Source organism: Mya arenaria, chromosome 1 (assembly GCF_026914265.1).
Source record: "Mya arenaria isolate MELC-2E11 chromosome 1, ASM2691426v1".
NCBI lineage: Eukaryota > Metazoa > Mollusca > Bivalvia > Myida > Myidae > Mya > Mya arenaria.
This window is the reverse complement of record NC_069122.1, coordinates 30225524-30246862: the sequence shown is the minus strand read 5'-3', so window position 1 is coordinate 30246862 and position 21339 is coordinate 30225524. Positions and strand designations below refer to the sequence as shown.

At 34.2% G+C, this 21339-nt stretch overlaps 1 protein-coding gene across 1 annotated transcript in view; it reads right to left on the bottom strand.

The window, feature by feature from the left end:
- Positions 1–8581: 8581 nt before the first annotated feature.
- LOC128229011 (parathyroid hormone 2 receptor-like) overlaps positions 8582–21339 on the bottom strand; it is a 37089-nt gene continuing 24331 nt past the window's right edge. Inside the window, exons 3-13 of the mRNA XM_052940676.1 lie at positions 17345–17458; positions 16881–17050; positions 16489–16583; positions 14951–15116; positions 14131–14287; positions 13164–13224; positions 12475–12541; positions 12108–12193; positions 10869–11013; positions 10491–10532; positions 8582–9214 (exon numbers count right to left, since the gene is read on the bottom strand). Of these exons, the coding sequence (XP_052796636.1) occupies positions 8672–9214; positions 10491–10532; positions 10869–11013; positions 12108–12193; positions 12475–12541; positions 13164–13224; positions 14131–14287; positions 14951–15116; positions 16489–16583; positions 16881–17050; positions 17345–17458 (1646 nt within the window). The 3' untranslated portion in view covers positions 8582–8671. The remainder of the gene's footprint in view (positions 9215–10490; positions 10533–10868; positions 11014–12107; positions 12194–12474; positions 12542–13163; positions 13225–14130; positions 14288–14950; positions 15117–16488; positions 16584–16880; positions 17051–17344; positions 17459–21339) is intronic.

The window sequence follows — 21339 nt, the reverse complement described above, 5'->3', positions numbered from 1 at the left end:
AAATTAATACATTTATTTATGTAACCATGGTAACATTTCTTTAGAGAAGGGGAGATGTCAGATATTGTATTACTAATGGTTGTGTGTAACCTTGTTCTACACGGTGTTGTTTCATATAATAAAATGTCAGCCTCCATGTTAGTCGTTCGTACATGACAGCCATATACTTTTGACGATATCTGACTGCTTTGAATTGGTGTTTTATACAGTTTCGAACCAAATGTCGTTCAGTCTAGGTTTAAGAGTCGTTTAAATTACATTCTATGCCATTGAATTGACTTTTTTTTCCAATTTAAATACCGTTAATTGAATCGCCAAAGACGGCTGAAGAAATTTGTTAATTTGTTGGAAAATTCGTCATATCTTCCTCGACAAACATTAATATTCTGATAGAATAAACACGATGGAAAGACCGGCGAAATAAATACAATGACTTGCTCTAATGATGAAATATTTTCCTTCAGATAATTTTCTTTGATAGTGCGTTTATAATTACCCGGACAATAATATATGCAAAAATTGCATCAAAATGCAAAAGGTAGTTTTTTTCTAATAGCAAATCCGATTTAATAACGATTTAACACATTGATCGTATAATGCACTTTTAAAGATGAAATAAAGTGCGGTAAATCATAAAGAATTCTTAAATTAAGATACTTGAATCCTTTTTAAATGTTAAAAAATGCATAAATATTGTCTTTAAAATCCAGGATTATGATTAGAGTTAGTAAAGCTTTTCAACAGAGCTCGTACGTAAGAGCCAACCAGTTGTATTAACGTTCATAATTAAATGTAGAAAAAACATCAGGAGAAAACAACATTGCTTTATGACTGCCTTCTATATAAAGTAACTAATGTTTTAAGAAATATCATAATACTTTACCGATTCTGTAAAATAATATTTAAGTGCTTCCTGTGAAGAATGCACTCAACGGGTTGTTTTTCAATTGTAATAAATGCAGTGGCACCTCTTGAATGTTATTTATACATCACACCACTCTTCGGTGTCTTGAATAATTAAGAATTGCGAATTTAATGGCCATAACGTTTTATGATGTATTGTCGTATTACACGCAGCAACTTATTTCGTTTATCTTACAGAACTTTGTGCATGACAAGGATTGAGCGCACAGAATATGGTTTTGGTAGTGAGAATGCCAAATTCGTCCAAATGTTGGCTACCACAAGATAACTTCGAGATTGTGCAATCAAAAGTGCTCTGGTAGACAACATCGTGACATATTCATCAATTTGATGGGATGTTACAACCATCAATCATAATCGACACAGTATTCATGTCTGGTATTGCAGTGAAGTGCAAGCTGTATATGGCATTTGCGGTAGCCTTTTATGTTAAGTTAGCCTTGTTTGCAATCTTTTCAGTTTAGTTTCTTTCTGTTTATATGACCGATCGCAGATATGGGCGTACAATTGGTTTGTAATTACATGTACTCACAACACGTAAATACAAAACCCTATCTTATTAATAACAAGAAGTAGTAAAGCCGATACAGTGACGCACTGCTTTTTCTGTTTACCAAAATGTTGGTGTGTATTTCTGTTAACAAGTGTTCTTTCAATCAAGCACATATGCGTAACAGAACAAACCTTTAAACATTAAAAACCTAGCTACGCCTATTTACTCTATGTGTGTTGTATAATGGAGGCATAGTTCGATGTTATCAGACAGTTGGGTATACACAGCATTGAAGAGGCACAACTCAGCCTGTTATCAAATGGTAGGTTATAAGAAGCCTTTTAAAGGCACACATCAACCTGTTATCAGATTGTTAGATATAAAAAGGCTTTAAGAGGCATCAATCAACATGTTACCAGATTGTGGGTATAAGGAGCCTATACAAGGCATAATTCAACATGTTATCAGATAGTGGGTATAAGGAGCCTATAAAAGGCATAATTCAACCTGTTATCAGATAGTGGGTATAAGGAGCCTATACAAGGCATAATTCAACATGTTATCAGATAGTGGGTATAAGGAGCCTATAAAAGGCATAATTCAACCTGTAATCAGATAGTGGGTAAAAGGAGCCTATAAAAGGCATAATTCAACCTGTTATCAGATAATGGGTATAAGGAGCCTATAAAAGGCATACTTCAACCTGTTATCAGATAGTGGAGTATAAGCAGCCTATAAAAGGCATAATTCAACCTGTTATCAGATAGTGGGTATAAGGAGCCTATAAAAGGCATAATTAAACCTGTTATCAGATATAGGGGTATAAGGAGCCTATAAAAGGCATAATTCAACCTGTTATCAGATAGTGGGGTATAAGAACCCTAAAAAGGTCATAATTCAACATTTTATAAGATAGTGGGGTATAAGAACCCTAAAAAGGTCATAATTCAACATTTTATAAGATAGTGGGGTATAAGAACCATAAAAAGGTCATAATTCAACATTTTATAAGATAGTGGGGTATAAGCAGCCTATAAAAGGCATAATTCAACCTGTTATCAGATTGCAAGGTATAAAAAGCCTTTAAGAGACATAACTCAATTGGCTTCAAGATAATGGGTAAGACAATGGTTCATTGAGCATAGTTTAGGGTATTCAACTGTATTTGTTATACAATTACAAAGCTGGACACAGTTAAAGATGGGGCTTTAAAATAATACAATATTATAATATGACAAGTACATGATCACTTATGAAAAAACAGAAAAATGTCTAAATCAGTTTGCTATAGATGACGGCCGAAATCGATTTTATTTGGACGACGGATGGCATCTTCTTTGAATGAAATTTGACGAATGGCTAATGGAAACAAGCAAATAGCATTTCCATTTTATCTTAAGGTTCTTTGATTAATCGCCGGACATAATGCATTCAGGGAATGTTAGACCAACACGTCGAATCACATTTGTTGTTCAACTTGGGTCACGCTGGCAACTTTCAAAGACAGCTTCCTTCATTGGTTTGTAAACATTACAATAAATTAGCGATGAATTCCATAATCATTTTGAGTGTTATCTTTTTCATGAAGGAAGGAGGAAATATTTGAAACCATACTTTACATACACCTTAATGATTGTGAATAATGAATAACCATAATAAAAGACAGATGTTTACCTAATGTCGTTTGAAAAGCATCTTTAATGAAAACATAGTTTTATTACTTTGATATGATATGATATTTTATTATCTCTCAATTTATGCATTAATATTTATGTGACAAGAAACCACTTGCAGTTTACTATTCATAAAATATATTCTAAAAAATGACTTGAAATGTACGAAATCAAATCTTTCAAATCAAATATGTACGCATTTCACTCGCCCGCCTCTGTGCGATATTTATCATGTAGTAAAACCTCATTTTTCCATGTTCGTACTAGGATGAGTGAAATAACGAAAACTAAACTTGCTTTGACATTAAAAGACCTTCGTTAAAGGAAAAAATGCGTATAAATAAACTGTTGCAAATATTAATATATCTGGTCCTTAATATTACGTCATAGTTTGCTGTAACTGCCAATAGAGTGGCTGCCCCCTTGAGGTAATGTTTGATGTTTAAAAATACTTTTAAGATTACGTGTTTTTACTAGTCTGTGAATTTAAATACCGGTCATCCCAACACTTCGAGCGCAAAACATGCAACCACTACAATTGCTCTAATCACTTATGCTCATATTTGGGTATGCTCACCGATCATTCAGCTTTAGTCTCAGCCAGCGCGGAACTTCCGTGACTGCTAACGATTGAACGTTAACTTGTCGGTTACTTATTGTGAATCGAGCACATATTAAAGGGTGATGCATATAAATGTGCTCTTAAGCATACAATCATTTCTTTGCGAGTTTTCAGGATTTTACAACAACACAGTTGCATTTTACTGTGCGTGCAATAACTAAATAACAAAAGTGCACTTGCTGTCATGATGCAATGGAAACTTTTCTTTTACGCATCATAATGATGAATTGAAATTATTAACATTCTTTTAGAAAATCGTTCAATGGAATTTGGTAAATACTTGTGACAAAAGGATACTAGAATGCGCAGACAGGTCTACTAATAGGAGATCAAAGAAACCCCTGAGCGACCGAATCATTTTCAATCGACTGGGTTTTGCACCCGCTTGGAAATCCTGTAGCGACCTCAGCGAACATGATCAAACATTGGAAACCTTGCTGCAATCGCCAAGACTTTTCGGCTTGTGGAAGTCGCATCGGTCGCAATGTTGTTGGACCGAGGCTGTATGTTTGGTTTTCCTATGTTTGGGGTAATTGTTTGTAAAATTTATTTGATATAATTTCATAACACACGCCAATTGTCAAATGAAATGATGAGAGCCTTTTCTGCCTGTCAAAATTTGTTTGCCATTATAGATTAAAGTAGTATAATAACATAACACTTCATATATGCACTTTTTTAATTTGATTATAAATAGTGATATTATGACCCTTTTTCAACTGGTGAATTTGTGGCAACGTGGCCATTAATTAAAAAAAACTCAATGATGAAGGCTAATGGTATTTTGAACTATATGCAAATCATATGTTTATTTTATTGTTGTTTCATTGAAGTGAAATGAGTTAATCATCATAATGCCCTAACAAATTAATTTATCGGTAAGCCTTTAGTGTGCCCCTTTAAACGTATAAATTGCAAAACATTGTGTAGATCGCCGTGACTGTTAGTGCCCTGTGTGTTCATATGCTTTCGGTACGACTATAAATGACTATGGATAGCCATCAATCAGCATAAAGTTGTCCTGATGACCATGACTAAATATAGTAGTCCTACTTCGCGTGGTCCTATCTGCCCTTGGTAGCAATAGAAGTGTATTTGTTAACACATATTTAATACTAACTATAAAAGATTTCGAATGTCACTGACCATAATTGTTTCAAAATGTGTAACTTAATAGTGTCCACATGTAGAGGAATCGGCATTATATCGACTTATCATTTTCGTATCAAATACTTTCAGTTTCACCGTTAGACCGATGTCTTTTTCCTGTGCTACTTGCTTGCACTTGCAGATCTAGTTTCAACCAAAATGGGTTATTATCAATTGAGTACTGAGCATTGTTGTATAGCTTTAAATGACTGCAAAAATTAATTCAGAATGAGATCGTTTGAAGACCAGTTTCTTTTAAATTTCTATTAGATTCATGGCATGATTTCATAACAAAAGTGTTCCCTTTATTATAGTATTTGATCTTACCAATGACATTAAATGCTTCTAATTCATATACGGTAACATAATTGTTGAATTAAATGAGATTATTTCAACATGAATTTGACCCAAATAAAGGTGGTTTTTTTTGTCACATGTATTTCTCAACAGAATGAACACCTGCTCCCCGTTCCAGAATGTATTTGTTTCCTCGAGAAATCATCGATTAAAGACTATCTCAGATTCTTTTAAATTTCTATGAGACTCCGAGCATGATAACATTATAAATGTTTTCTCTTTTTACAGTATTTGTATTCACCACTTACATTCAAATGGTACAGTCATATACGGTGACACAGTTGTTGAATTGATATACCAAGAAAATTCAGGTGTCTTGATCAAAAACACCAGATTTTCATGTAATAACTGACTCTCAATAACAATACAGAACATTGAGGGTAATTGTTTGTCGTTAAAAAGGTATTATATTATATAAGCTGATAAAATTAAACGAAAATTTAAATTTTAATGCAAAGCAATTACAGTGATATGTCTAGGTTGTTTTCAAAGGATTTTGAAAGAGTATTTCATACATATATGTAAGGATGTCTTAAAAAGATGGCAGGTAGCTTCCTTCTATGTGTGTTTTAATCAAGAGCAGATTTAAGCAGAAAATATTATCCAGAAACATTTAATAGGTACAGGTATAGTAAAATAATTACTTTTGTGGCATTCAATGACATATAGTGGCCAAATGTAGACATTATGGCTTCATATCTTTGATATAAACAATGAGAAGTCGTAACGCACTTATATATTGTAATATGATATGATCATTTTTTAACACCTCACTTATTTTTAACAGCAATTGTTATCTCTTGCCGGTCCAATAATTGAATAAGACATGCACAATTTTGGTTTTTGTTTATTCATAACTTCAAAGTATCATCGGATTCAGCGAAAACTGGAATCCGGTTGTGTTAAAGTAGATCATTTATTAAATATAAATACAAACTGATTGGGAAGTACTCAAATATCAGAATTCATATTTTAGTAAAAACTACTTAATACTACTGACGCAAACACGAGTATACATAGTTTTTTAATGATAAACATAAAACATAACAATAAGGTAATAAGTTGATTTTTACAAATGTTTAAGATTTCGGATGGCTTTGAAAAGTATTGTAACTGCAAATGGACTTAATTTCAAAAGTATTTATAACAATCACTTTGATAAATCTTATTGCCGTCTATAATGCCAGCTTGTGTTTCTTTATCGACATAATGCCATTAATGATACCATCTATTTGTTACTATATCGGCATTATGCCATTTTTGATACCGGCTTTGCGCCACTTCATCGGCAAAATGACATCTATGATACCAGTTGACAGTTACTTTATCGGAAAAACAGTATTTATGAGCATGACCTATGACTCCGGTTAAGCGTTACTTTATCGGCATAATGCCATCAATGACTCCGGTGGTTAAGCGTTACTTAATCGGCATAATGCCATCAATGACACCGACGGTGAAGCGTTACTAAATCGGCATAATGCCATCAATGAAATCGACGGTGAAGCGTTACTTAATCGGTATAATGCCATTAATGACACCGGTGGTTAAGCGTTACTTTATCGGCATAATGCCAGCAATGACACTGGTGGTTAAGCGATATTTTATCGGCATAATGCCATCAATGACACCGGCGGTTAAGCGTTACTTAATCGGTATAATGTCATCAATGACACAGACGGTTCAGCGTTACTTAATCGGCATAATGCCATCAATGTCACCGACGGTTAAGCGTTACTTAATCGGCATAATGCCATCAATGACACCGACGGTAACGCGTTACTAAATCGGCATAATGCCATCAATGACACCGACGGTGAAGCGTTACTTAATCGGCATAATGCCATCAATGACACCGAGGGTTAAGCGTTACTAAATCGACATAAGCCATTAATGACACCGACGGTTAAACGTTACTAAATCGACATAATGCCATCAATGACACCGGTGGTTAAGACGGTTAAGCGTTACTTTATCGGCATTATGCCATCAATGACACCGACGGTTAAGCGTTACTTAATCGGCATAATGCCATCAATGACACCGACGGTAACGCGTTACTAAATTGGCATTATGCCATCAATGACACCGACGGTTAAGCGATACTTTATCGGCATTATGCCATCAATGACACCGGTGGTTAAGCGTTACTTTATCGGCATTATGCCATAAATGACACCGACGGTTAAGCGTTACTTTATATGCATTATGTCTTCAATGACACTGACGGTTAAGCGTTACTTTATCGGCATAATGCCATCAATGACACCGGCGGTTAAGCGTTACTTAATCGGCATAATGTCATCAATGACACCGACGGTTCAGCGTTACTTAATCGGCATAATGCCATCAATGTCACCGACGGTTAAGCGTTACTTAATCGGCATAATGTCATCAATGACACCGATGGTAACGCGTTACTAAATCGGCATAATGCCATCAATGACACCGACGGTGAAGCGTTACTTAATCGGCATAATGCCATCAATGACACCGAGGGTTAAGCGTTACTAAATCGACATAAGCCATTAATGACACCGACGGTTAAACGTTACTAAATCGACATAATGCCATCAATGACACCGGTGGTTAAGACGGTTAAGCGTTACTTTATCGGTATTATGACATCAATGACACCGACGGTTAAGCGTTACTTTAACGGCATTATGCCATCAATGACACCGACGGTTAAGCGATACTTTATCGGCATTATGCCATGAATGACACCGTTGGTTCAACGTTACTTTATCGGCATTATGCCATAAATGACACCGACGGTTAAGCGTTACTTTATAGGCATTATGTCATCAATGACACTGACGGTTAAGCGTTACTTTATCGGCATTATGCCATCAGTGACACCGACGGTTAAGCGTTACTTTATCGGCATTATGCCATCAATGACATCGGCGGATAAGCGTTCTTAATCAGGATCATGCAATCAATGTCGCTGTTTAAGCGGTCCTTTATCGGCATAATGCCATCAATGACACCTGCGGCTAAGCGTTATTAATCGGGATCATGCAATGTTGCTGTTTTATCGGCACACTGCCATCAATGACACCGACGGTTAAGCGTTATTAATCAGGATTATGCAATCAATGTCGCTGTTTAAGCGGTCCTTTATCGGCATACTGCGATCAATGACACCGGCGGCTAAGCGTTATTAATCGGGATCATGCAATGTTGCTGTTTTATCGGCATACTACCATCAATGACACCGGCGGTTAAGCGTTGTTAATCGGGGTCTTGCGATCAATGTTGCTGGTTTACCGGTACTCTATCGGCATTATGCTTTCTATGATACATCCTGAGCAATCAATCAGGAAAAAAATATAAAATTGTATTAAAGTAAATCACTCGTTGATTAAAATAGTTTAATGACAAACAGGAATGAGAACAAATGTACAGTGTCAGTGCAAAAAGAATAAATTTAGACACTATCACCAAAGACTATGTTTGTGAGCCATCCATGAACACAATCCCCTCTTCGTTTTCTCTTTCCTCACTTTCAGTTGCATGAACGTTGTTGTTTAAAATTATTTCTGTGTTAATGGTGCACCCATTTTTCAAGGTCTCAATGTCAAGCGATGTTGTGTTTCTACTTAATCCATCGCGCGAGGTACATTCGATATTGACAACGTTTATTTTTAACTCAAACTCGTCCGGATTAAACGCAAGATGGCCATTAGCTGTAGCTCTCTTATCATTGTCAGGCTTATCAATTGTTTTTGATTCTATTGTTATATCACAGTCTTTGCTACCAGAGGGCCGAACGAGAGAATTGGACAGTGGCACTGTCTGCTCTAGGTCCGATACCGAGGATTTCCTACCACAAGCATAACGTTTATTTAAAGAATTAAGTCGGCTGATCTCCGACACTTTCGTTCCAGTGGTGCTAAAAGAACGTCTATGGTTGTGTTGACTAGTTCGGGAAACATTGCTGCATCGCCGAAGGTTTAGTCTATTCCACGATTTCTTGATTTCAGTCCGGACCTGAAAGATAGTCAATAATTTAAACGCCGCTTGTTATATATTAATTGAACGAATTTCAACAAGATGTAGTGCAAATGAAAATAACAATTTGCAAAATACGAGCACAATCACAGAAGACATACAATTAACAAAGGCACAGTAAGGCTAAGTTTGTTTAGTCAACTGGTATAACTATTAATTAGCCGTTTCCATTCAATAGAGGACATTTGCTGATTTCAGTGTAAGGTCGTATTTTATTTCAAGAATGTCATAGAACAATATGTTTTCTCGAGCGCGGAAACAATGAGTGAAATTATAGTTTTTTTTATGACGACGAGAGGATTTTAACATGACCTTACAATAAAATCAACAATTTTTCTCTGTTTCTTTTACGTTTGTTTTCAGAGTTTCATACGTTCTTATTAAGATAAATAATATCCCGTGTTTTTGAACACAGCTTCCCGTGGGACGCCCCTCATGCAAACTTATAGCTGTTGATGAGACTGTCAATTTTTATTTCCGGTTCGTTTAGAAAAGTTCTTCGATATTTTTTCTATAATTTATTATTCTTTCGTTTTTTTAAGTGCAATCATTTTAGGAAAATTTATGACTGCACTTTTATTATTGCATGTATGTTCCAAATTATAAAAGTTAAAACACGAAATCTCTTTTAAATTACACAGAACATACAAGAAACATGACCAAATTACTACGCCGCCATTTATAAATGAAAAGTCGAACGTGTTAGCAAATCAATTGCGGATAATCAGAGGACAAAACCATGTATTTAGTTTTAAAGTTTGTTTCATGATACATAGGAATTCAGTCATCCTTTACTGCCAGAGACCAGTTTGATTTGCAGTTCGTTTTTCAGGTAAAGGGTAAAGATCGCGCTAGCTAGTTGACACATTTTGGGCGTGGGCGGAAACAATCATCAGTTAATCTCTTAATTGTTGTGTGAAATTTCCGGGAGGTTCGTATTACCAAAATAACGACAAACAATTCACATTTTACATTTTGATCAATAGATTTAAAAGTAGATCTTACAATTTATATTTTTACTATTGAATTTGCAGTGATTTGATAACTGTTGTTATTTCACAGATTACACTCCATATGTCGTCGAAAAGCATGAAAGAAAGGATGTTAATTCGCTCTTAATATCGCTAATGAAATTAACTTTGTATGCCTAGTGGCGCCCACGTGTTCATAGTTCTATTAAAGAGACATAACATGTGGCCCTGAAAATCAGAAAATGTATAAACAAATTATCATTATATTATTAAGAAACACCTACCTCAGCATTTGTGAAGCAAAGGAGAACAGCAATGAACAGACCCTGAAAATGGTTCATAACTTTATAACACTAGTTTTATTAACTGTGAACAAACAGTATTTCTGCTTATCATATCCCTTAAGAGCGAAAGGTCGGTCAAAATTGTATATTCGCATGTGTACAGCAAATTGTTTAAGTATCATTTGATTGGGCAAATCATATCAAAACAAATTACCCATTTTAAGTGTCTATCGAGGAGTCCCATGTCGAATGAAATGGTTTCTAAGATACTCTTTATACTTAAAACGAAAAACCACAGTGTCAATTGACTTCGTAAAATTAACACAATTATACATCATACCCAACAAAATAGAAATAAAAATAGCAGTGTTGACGTACTTGATAGGAGTTAAAGAACATTTCAATGATGAGCAAGACAAACGAGATGGTTCCTTCGGGATCAATGTCGTCTGCTGGCAACGTAGCGATGATGAAGTGAACACCAAACAGTAGAATCAACACCACTAGGCTCTTTGCGAGTGTTCTACAAGAGGATAATTTTGATCAGAGGTATGCTGTCTACATTTAAATACTATACTGAATGTATGTCGTATGTATATTATTATTAATGAAGGTTTGTTGTCTGTTCATCACCCTTTATAGTTCGTCGACTGTATACTTTTGTTGAATGTACGTTGTTCATGTGTTCATATCTCGCAATCAAACCGCTTTCCGCAGTCAGGAAAAATGAATATACGCAAAAGTTACTGTTTTAATAACGCAGATGCTATCTTGGTGATTTGCAAGAAGTCAGATCTTGTAATTTGAACAAGTGATGAAAAAACACTTTCATATCGTTCTTTTCCCAAAACCTGACAGTAACCTGATCCATATGATTGTAAAATCGTAATTGCAATATTGTATCAAACAGTTTTAATTAAAATGGTATTTGTATAAACCTTAAGTTACTTGATTAATTCTGACAAAACAAGGATATATCGCAGATTTTATTTGCATCGAAATCATCGAAATGTTCGAAATCTCTTTTGAACATTTGTTCCCTAAATGAGAAAATCTGTCCAGACTGCCAAACACGTTTACCTTTCAGCGCAAGAATTATTTGTCGGAAAAACAGCAGTAAGAACTAAAGAAACCTTTCTGAAGACAAAATCAACTCTTATTATTAACTGACAGATGTTCATCCAAAAGCAAGTTTATTTGGAATAATTTGGTTAACATAATGGAATAAAATCTATAAGATCAGCAGCCGGAAAACTACAATCTTTGTTCCTTATCATTTAACTTTAATATTTAAATAATTAAAAGCCAAAGACAAACAGACAATTCACAAAGAACATACATGGCAATAACTATAGTCCTCATCGTTCAACCAAACATAAGTTATTGACGTCAACATATATGCCACTGTACATCTTATTATCTTATTGTTTTAAACAATACATTTAACTGAAAAATAGCAACAGACGTTGGCATGATGATTTACATCACTATCCCTCGTCAAAACAATGGACAAATGTCGCGTCGTAACAATAAGTTATTTTCTCCATTATGAAATTGGCAAACAATTTCCCAAAACCCATTAATAATATCATGTGCCAGAACGAGTTTATTAGTTACCTGTATCTGTTGGTGTTCGACTGCGGGACGGCGTTCATCTTCGTAAGCAGAAGCCGGACAATATTGATAAAGAACAGAAAATTCACCTGGAATAAGAATAAGACAAGGTTTCTGGTAAATGCATTGTTATCTTGGACTCGAGTAGATGTTTTCGATCGGGTAGCTGGTTATGCATTTTGGTTCTAATATCAATTCGCTGTTTGCATAATCAATAGCAATTTCACGAACAAGTGGTAGAGTCAAGACAGTAAATGGGAATTAAATAAATCGCAGAGCAATGAAGAGAAATTACAGAGATATTTAGTATCAGGTAATTATCTTACAGAAAAATTCGTTTAACACACATATGAACAACATATTTACTTACCACAATCGTAATATAAATTGGGATCTGTGTGATTAATATCAATTGGTTGTCATTCAAACTCCAGCAGCTGTAAATAATATATAGAAAACAAAATTAATTGATCATAATATCAACAAGGCAATAATATGAGCAAGATTTTCAACCGCATATATTTGCATCAGTAAGGAAATTGAATCATTAAACACTACTATTTTTTTCGCAGATCATATGAACACTATCGTAGTGTATAAAGCATCTAAATATATCTTGGATAAGGAAGGTCATATGGATTCTTCTTTTGAAATATAAAATGGAATAATTTCTTTTGAAATCGTTTCGTTATTTGTTGAACAATACTGTGTTAAAGAAACAATTACTGTACCGTACTGAGAGTGTTTGATACAAGTTTATAAATACTATTATAATTATGGGCCGTTCTTTTATCGTAAGCATTCTGAATAACGTTCTTTAACTGTTGCATTACATTTCAACAATTGCATACAATTAGTTAAAACGATATGAAAATGGCTGTTATTTTAATAGAAAACCTATATAAAAAGAAACATTAAACGACACAACAGCATAGAAATCATACATAAAAATATATTTAAGCGTTTAAAATACACAACAGCTCTTACGGACGTGAATGATGTGACATAATTAAATTTCAATGTAAAAATCACTGCAATGAAATTAGGCACGTGACTTACTACTGGTTGTAGAGGTAGATTCGCGCTACTGCCCACGCTATGACAAACGGTAAAGGGAACACTGAAATAATAATAGTATTGCATTTGAACCAGCGTTCAATACAAGTGTTGGAAGATACATCCAGGCCAGAACATTGTTTGAAATACAAATGTTAGAAGATACATCCAGGAAGAAAGGTTCATCAGAATATTATAAGAGATATAATGTTTAAAGCTAGCAGTCTTTATTCTATTTAGACTTTTAGTTGACAGAAATAGTAAAGGCGATACCCTCAAATCATCCAGGAAGAAAGGTTCATCAGAATATTATAAGAGATATAATGTTTAAAGCTAGCAGTCTTTATTCTATTTAGACTTTTAGTTGACAGAAATAGTAAAGGCGATACCCTCAAATCCCTCCACGAATAAAAAGTTATATTAATTGACCCCGAATTATTAAAAAAAGATTAAACTTCACTGCATATGCGTACTGGATAATCTAAACGACAGCCACAAAACCAATCGTTTTTTGTGCTTACTATTACCACTTTTAAAAATTATTGAAATTTTAGTTATTGCTTAATACGCTACTTTAGGACTCGTCTTATATGGTGATTTTAGAAATAAAATGCCCCGATCAAAATTAATATCTTTATTTTTGATTCAATCAACAAAATTGATATCTTTATTTTTGATTCAATCACCAAATGTTGTGTTATACCGATCGAAGCCCTTTGTATAGACGAGCCTGACTATTATCATAAAATAATAAAAACAATATATTTTTCTTCCAAACCCTTTAAATAGGTTTAAACGATTGAGGGGAGAGAAACAACGACAATTAAAAAAGCCATATATCAATTTTGACTTTAAGAAATGCTAATAATCAATCTTTAAATTTCGATAAATCTATCATTTTAATGACAATACACATGTGTTAAGACCATAGTTTTTTTTATAACATTCAGCAGTTATACCAGTTACTTACTCCAACCAAAAAGGATATACCAGATGACCTTGATTTTCTCCGTGAAAACCGCGATGAAGATGACCATGTGAATGTAGACGGCCTCTACAAATATCCACATGTAGCTCGCCATCAGCACGTAATTATGGAGTGCGTAAAACAGCCGACACTCCCAGTGCTGCGAAACATATAAAATGCATTGTGAATTTTAGTATATGCTTTGCCATGCGAAGTACACAAATAATCTTTGACCTGATTTGTTTTCAAAATAAATTAAGTTTATTCGTTTATTTTCAGGACATGATTTGAGACCATCCACAAATGCAATCTAAACGTAGTTCAGATTTCTATGACACACTCCAAATCCGCTGTTGATATATCAAGATTTGTATTTAATAAATAACGCTCTTTTTATTGTAGCAGCATTTTAAAAGAAATGAACTGTTGGTTTGCACAATATATACCATTACTCTGATTCATATTGAAATACAAGGACAAGCCCTGGAACGAAGTATTAACTTGATTGTTTTCTTCTACAATATTAAAACTACATGTCTAAGTTGGAAATACAAAAATACACAAACAACAAAACAAACAACACAAAAAAGGAACTCATCATAAACATCATTTCTCCATCTCTTAACTTACTACGCACTAACCAAACGTTATATCCACCAATAAATCATAGCATCGCACCAATTGCATTCAGTCCAAAACTAAACAAACATATCAGATTTGGCTGCCTTTTTCTTTATTAGTATAGTACAGAATCTTAACGCATCTGGATAATAACCTACACCCACCATCAATCTAACATTTAGGAATGGAAAAAAAGTATTACCGGGCCATCAGTAAAGACCACTTCGCCATTTGGTTGCAGTTCAACATCCATAGGAAACCCAAGGTTGTGGACAAATGCGTTCTCTCGTACCGTGTTGGTCACCGCCCGGAGAATGAAGGCGATAAATAGATTCATGTGGATGTAATTACGGGAGCAGTGGAGTTTCCTGAGAAAGGAAATGGGATTATTTGTCAATGGTCTAAGTGATGGGTATTTGAAGGTTTCTGAGTTATTTGACTGGCTTTTCTGACCGGTTGATATTAAATACATTTGTACGAGACAGAAGACCAATATTTTATTCATCTTAATTTTAAAACTAAAATACAATGAATAAAAAAAAATCAAAACCCTGTTCAGATGCAGGACACAAGGGCTCGAACGGATTTTGCATTTCATTGTGCATTAAAAAATATGAATGATGCTTGACGTTGTATTACCAAAATTGTTTATCATATCTTATTAGCATTTTATTTGTTCTGTCTTAAAAGTAAGTCAATAGATATCACCGCTTGCATGATATATCCACGGCAACATAGTTTATCAAATGGAATGCATATGTATATCTTGTTTATCGGAATAAATGCATACGAATATCTTGCTTTGTGAAACACCTGGTCCTGGTAAAGAATACAGATTTACACAATCTGCTTTGATGTGCATATGGATAGATTATGAGAGGCGTGTCCACAAAACATATTGATAATCTGGCATGTGTTCGCTTTCCATAATGTTTTGTAAATTAAACTATGACATGACACACTTACAGCCGCTGAGCACGAGATATTACCGTGAACTAAAATTATTTATGCTAAGAAACTTCATTGAAGTTCATTGCCTTGCGTTTTTTTCACATTTAGCCGGAGACTCTTTTGGTGTATCACTTTCAAACAATTAAATCAAGTGTACTGTGTAAAACTTATCTTACTAAATTGAACTCATATACATCTTAATATTATATTCATAGAAAATCATACATTAAAATTATATCCCAGCAATTTGACGTTTGGGACGGTTTTTTTAGGCATAGCATTTTTAAAACTGCTTCAAAAAATGTGTGTTTTAAAATATTATTACAAAACCATATAAGATATAGATTTGTAATATCGGTGTACGTGAAAAAATGTAGAAACATACACGATCATGATTAACAATTTTATTAACCATATGTAAAAATCCCAAAATGGATAATGAGACAAGAGAAATAAAAGAATTGCTACTTAACCTGTGTTACACTAATTCAAAGACAGCAATACGATTATTGTAATATGTCAATTGATATTTCATCACACTTTAAATGTGTCGCATTGCAGACGTCTTGTTCTCAAGTAAGAATTTTCGATTTTTGGATTGCCATATAACTTGAGCAATTTTCTGGAATAAATCTTATTTTTCATGAAAATGGTATGTTCGATGTAAATGTATTGCGATTTAAAAGTATCACACCAAACGATATGACTTTTGATTACACAAACGGTACTGTGACAAATAGACAAAAAGTAATATAAGTGATGACATTGATACTTTTAGAAAACTCCTACCGGAAGTAGATCATTATGAACACAGCGAGGAGCAGGGATACCAGGGACAGAGAAAATCCGAAGTTGTACATCGTCCGGAAAGCTGCCTGATGTTCCTGGAAATCATTGAATATGTTTTGTCAGTAGAAAAGTACATTGCAATTTTAAAAAATTAAATAAATCAGAAAAAGGTGGGGATATTGTACTTTTTATATATCGTCCAAAACTAATCATTAATTTTACTTAGAAAAAAAATCAATAATTGTCCAAAACCAATCCCAGAGATGTATCTTTACGCTCTCTTTAAACATAACTTAATACAAATAACAATATAAGCTACAGTTTACTTCATGCAATTAATATGCAGGCTTGCTACTACTTTAAATTTGTCTACTAGAGTAGTGGGTATATACCTTCATCAAGACAATTATCTTGGGCGACTTATTGGATGTGTTGTGTATGGGTGAAGAGCGGTTTTCGTTGCTGGTACACAGCGAGTAATTAGTCCACCCTGTTTCTGTGTTTTTGCCTGGTCGTGGATCGTGCCACGTTCCGTTTAGAAGACATTCACGACTCGCAAACTCTGTTGAATATACAAGCTGACATAGAATTATTGCAATTATCAATATCATTAAAATTTTCTTACTCTAGGTGCATAAAATATCACGTTGGAGTGACCGTAAAACGAATAAATTAATAACAATGATACATGATGTGTTTATCCAATTAGCTATTCAGGATGTCCTGCTGTTGTTATGTTACTTACATGCTTCAACATAGTCCTTTTCTAATTTGCAACTAAATGATTATACGTTTTTGAACGCCTTTACCAATGTTTAACGGAAACAACATTTATTGAGAGAGCAAAGTCACCCACCATGTGTCTTAAATTTGTTGATGTAGTTTGGGCAAGGCTGCTGTGCTCGTGAACCGCCTGGAGTTAGAGGCCAGCACATAATATTGTCCCATATCACGGGACAAGATGGTGGGTCTGCAGAGGGAACAAACAACAAGTTAAAGGTAACCAACGTCATGAAGCCTTTAGAACGTCATATTAAGAGTAGCGAAACAATGTTACCCTAACTTGAAAACCGCGTCTCAAATATGTCACTTGCATGTAGCGACCACTTTTTAGAATGACAAATGATCAAACAATCAGTTCACATGAGAAGAGCTATCTTTAAACTAGGGCAATAAGTTTCACTATTGAAATCAAAATGAGAAATGGTATCTATATGTAGACGGAACTTATGCGAGATATTATGACCTGAGAAATTGTTACCCAGAGAAAAAAAGATTGGATTATAAAGGCTTTTGCTAGATTGATGTAAGTGAATTTTGTAAGCCTTTTAAAATTCAAAGGTCACACAGTTAATAATGTTTACAAAAGCAAGCACTTGATCGAACTATGTTGCGAACATGTACCCATGAACGATGTAATTAAGTTTTGTGAAAATTAGGATATCAGGATTAGTAATAAAGCACCCAAAATAAGGATGCCAGTTAAAGGGCCAGAACTATCGAGAAATAAAAACTTGGCAGTTCATCGAAATAATTCAAAGATAGTATGCTCATAAATAGTGTGGCCGTGTTTGGAAGATTGGATAAGATATGCTTAAGCAGGAGAGCGGCCAAAGTGAAATTGAAAACATCCTGACAATTTCATTGCCATAATTCAAGAATTATTAATAATAACTGTAATTAATCGACCCCAATATAGGTTATTGCTCATTAAGATTGTAACCAAGTTTGGTAAATTGTATAATATATATACAATATATAATTAAATATTGAAATATTGGTATTTTCTTAAAATGAACTTAAAGTGATTTAAGTTAGATTTTGCAAGTGAAGGGCCATTTATTATTTATAACCATGTGAGCTTGCGCCGTACACCAATTCCAAAGCTGCATTGGCTACTTAGCGAATAATATAACTTTTTTTTATGAAGCGTAATATAATATTACTTTCAGTCTACGTTCTATGTGTCTGTTAGTAAGTGAATTATACAGCATTCTTAAAAACTGGTTTGACACTATATTTATATGTGAAATACCAAATAAGAGATACCCATACGTCATACTTAAGTACTTTTAAGTATTATTTATTTAAACGCTTGGTGTCGGTTAAACCTTTCAAACTAAAGCTGTCTGATCATGATTGTTGTATTAATACCAAACAATTAGATTCAAGCACAGTCTCAAACTTATGTTCTGGTTTCATGGTTTTTTATGTCTGAAAATGCAAACACCATCGTCTTAATTAGCAGGCAATAACACACCAGCCATAACCGGCGTCCGACGATGGTGATCTCGGCTTGAATGAGATTGGTTAAAATGGGCCTCCACACGACATTTAAAGCAAAATGTTAACGTAAAAGTCAAAAACATTTCTAAGCCCCCAATAAATAGAGTTTATTGGGGGCTTAGAAATGTTTTTTACTTTTACGTTCTCATGAATTTATCGTTCACTGCTGAGCCCTTGGCCTGTGCCTCTAAATAGAGTTGTAATTTCATTTTTATTTCATTACAGTATGTGTTAAGACATCAGTATGCTAGATCTAAATCCATGTTAAGTACAAAAAGGGTTTTCGTTTTACAAACAAAATGAAGTCCTCGACAAGAAGTAGAATCTTCACAACGAAATGAAGCAGTATGTGCAATTAATCATTGTTTTGACGAGAAATGTGAGCAAATGCTGGAGAAAACTTTATTCCAATTTAAATTAAGGCACAAACATTGCATCTAGCATTGCCTCTTCTGGATGTAATTTTATCACGGATAGGGGAAACGGATATTATGTGTTGTTATGTAGGCGCAGACCATCGCGAGTTCGGAAATTGCGTGTTTTATTCGTGGTGCTTACTCTTCGAACAACAATGCCATTAATAGTAAAATAAATAAATACTATTAGTAGCGTATACATTATTTTGTCTAAAAACATATCTTTATCTAATTACCAGTCTGGTGTTTATCAGACCTGAATATTCTAGTTATGTTTGTTGGAGTTTATAAAGGTCTGCACGCGATAATATGCTGCATTATGGCTTGCCCACGCCTTTACGCTATCGCGACGAAAATGAGGTATACAATTATAGAAGTGTCTGCAATTTCCAGTCAAACCCAGTCATTAAAATGTTTCAAGTAAAAGTGATATAAGCAAGCTCTTTGCGAATATACCTCTCGGCTCTTCTTTACCGTTCTCGTTGTAAAGACAGATATACGAGTATAAATTTCCTCGGTTTAAACCAATTCGAAGTTCACCCTTTTCTAAGTATTTCCCTGTAATGCTTAGCGCAAAGCTAGGTAGCTGCTTGTACAAAATATTACCATTTTTTGGTATATCGCAGGTTAGTCTGAATCAACGAGCGAAATATACTTAACAAAAAGTATAAATTTTCTTTAAATGCCCTGTGTGCATGGCCGCTCTAAAATCATTATAATTCCCCAGATATAGAAGTGAATACATAATATGGGAGTACAAACACTTGGAAACACAAGAATGGTTAGTACAGTGCACTATTATATTAGCTTTCCGGTGGTTATAAAAGATATATTAGTTAAATCAGCCGTTAACACCCTCCGGCACCATTATAAGTAGTAACATTTTTTCGATAATTTATCTTAATGTAAGGTCCGTTTGTATAGCATGTACGTCTTTTGCCCTTCATTAAGTTATTTGGGGTCTTAGCTTTGTTTTCCACTTGCTTTACCTTTAAATGTACTATCACTACTTAGTTCGTGTTCAAGACAAGATCTTATATAAAAAAAATCAATTTAGTGTGTAATGTATTTAGCGTTGAGTAATGACTTTTCATCACCTAAGATTTAATTCTAGTCATATTCAGCTGATGTTTGTTCGACGATTCAGCTTATAACTCCGACAATTATTTACAATGAACGTTCCTGAGTGTTAATGCAACAACCAAAACAATAAAATAATTCAAGATTACCTTTCAATGATACATGGTATTTGCTAGTTGTTAGAGAAAGTGTTTACGCGAATGATTTTACATTAAGTATGTATACCTCAAGGAATTCTATATTATGTATGGTTAAGCAATCAAGAGTGTTCGTGATCAGACAGATAAAACAATATAACATATCCCAGATATCAGCGTCAGACTAAGCGTCACCTCTCACATGTTCAAATTGTGTTTGCGTCAATACTCAAATTAGATTCTTGTGATCGCTAAATGTAAAAAATATGTAAATGCGTACAAAGATTCTATTAAGAGAATAATTCTTATATACATCTTTGCATAAGAAAGGCTTGTACGGTTATCCAATAATTAAACGGTAAAGCAATTGTGATGCGTGTGTGTATATAGTTCGTTGTTGTTTGGGCGGATTTATTTGTATTCTATTTTTTTTATTTTTCACTACTGGGCTTATCCCTGTATTTTGTTTTGTATTCAACGTATGGTGTATCGGTTCCTGGCCCATAATAAAGTTTTAACTGCAAAAACAAGGAAGGCCTATTGTTGCTATAAACATACAACAATCGTGCGTAATGGTGAAATCGTAATCAGGTGAAGTAAAATCACTTCAGACAAAACTCCGTTGTTAATTTCAACATATATAATCATGGTAATAGTCAGTGATCCATTTCAAACCGACACGTGCAAATTAGTGAATACGGGAACTATATAATTGGTAACCGCTTAGCACATTAACGCGGATACAAACCATCAAGGAAATATTTTTTTTTATATATTTATACAGGAGGGTTTCGCTAATAGACGACATTTCAATTTCAGTTTTTACAAGGTTTAAATAGCATTCCATTTATTTAGAAATGTTTGGTAACAAAAAGGGTTAATGTCACTTTGCGAACAATGCTTTAATTATTCAGTTTTATAAAGTAGATGTG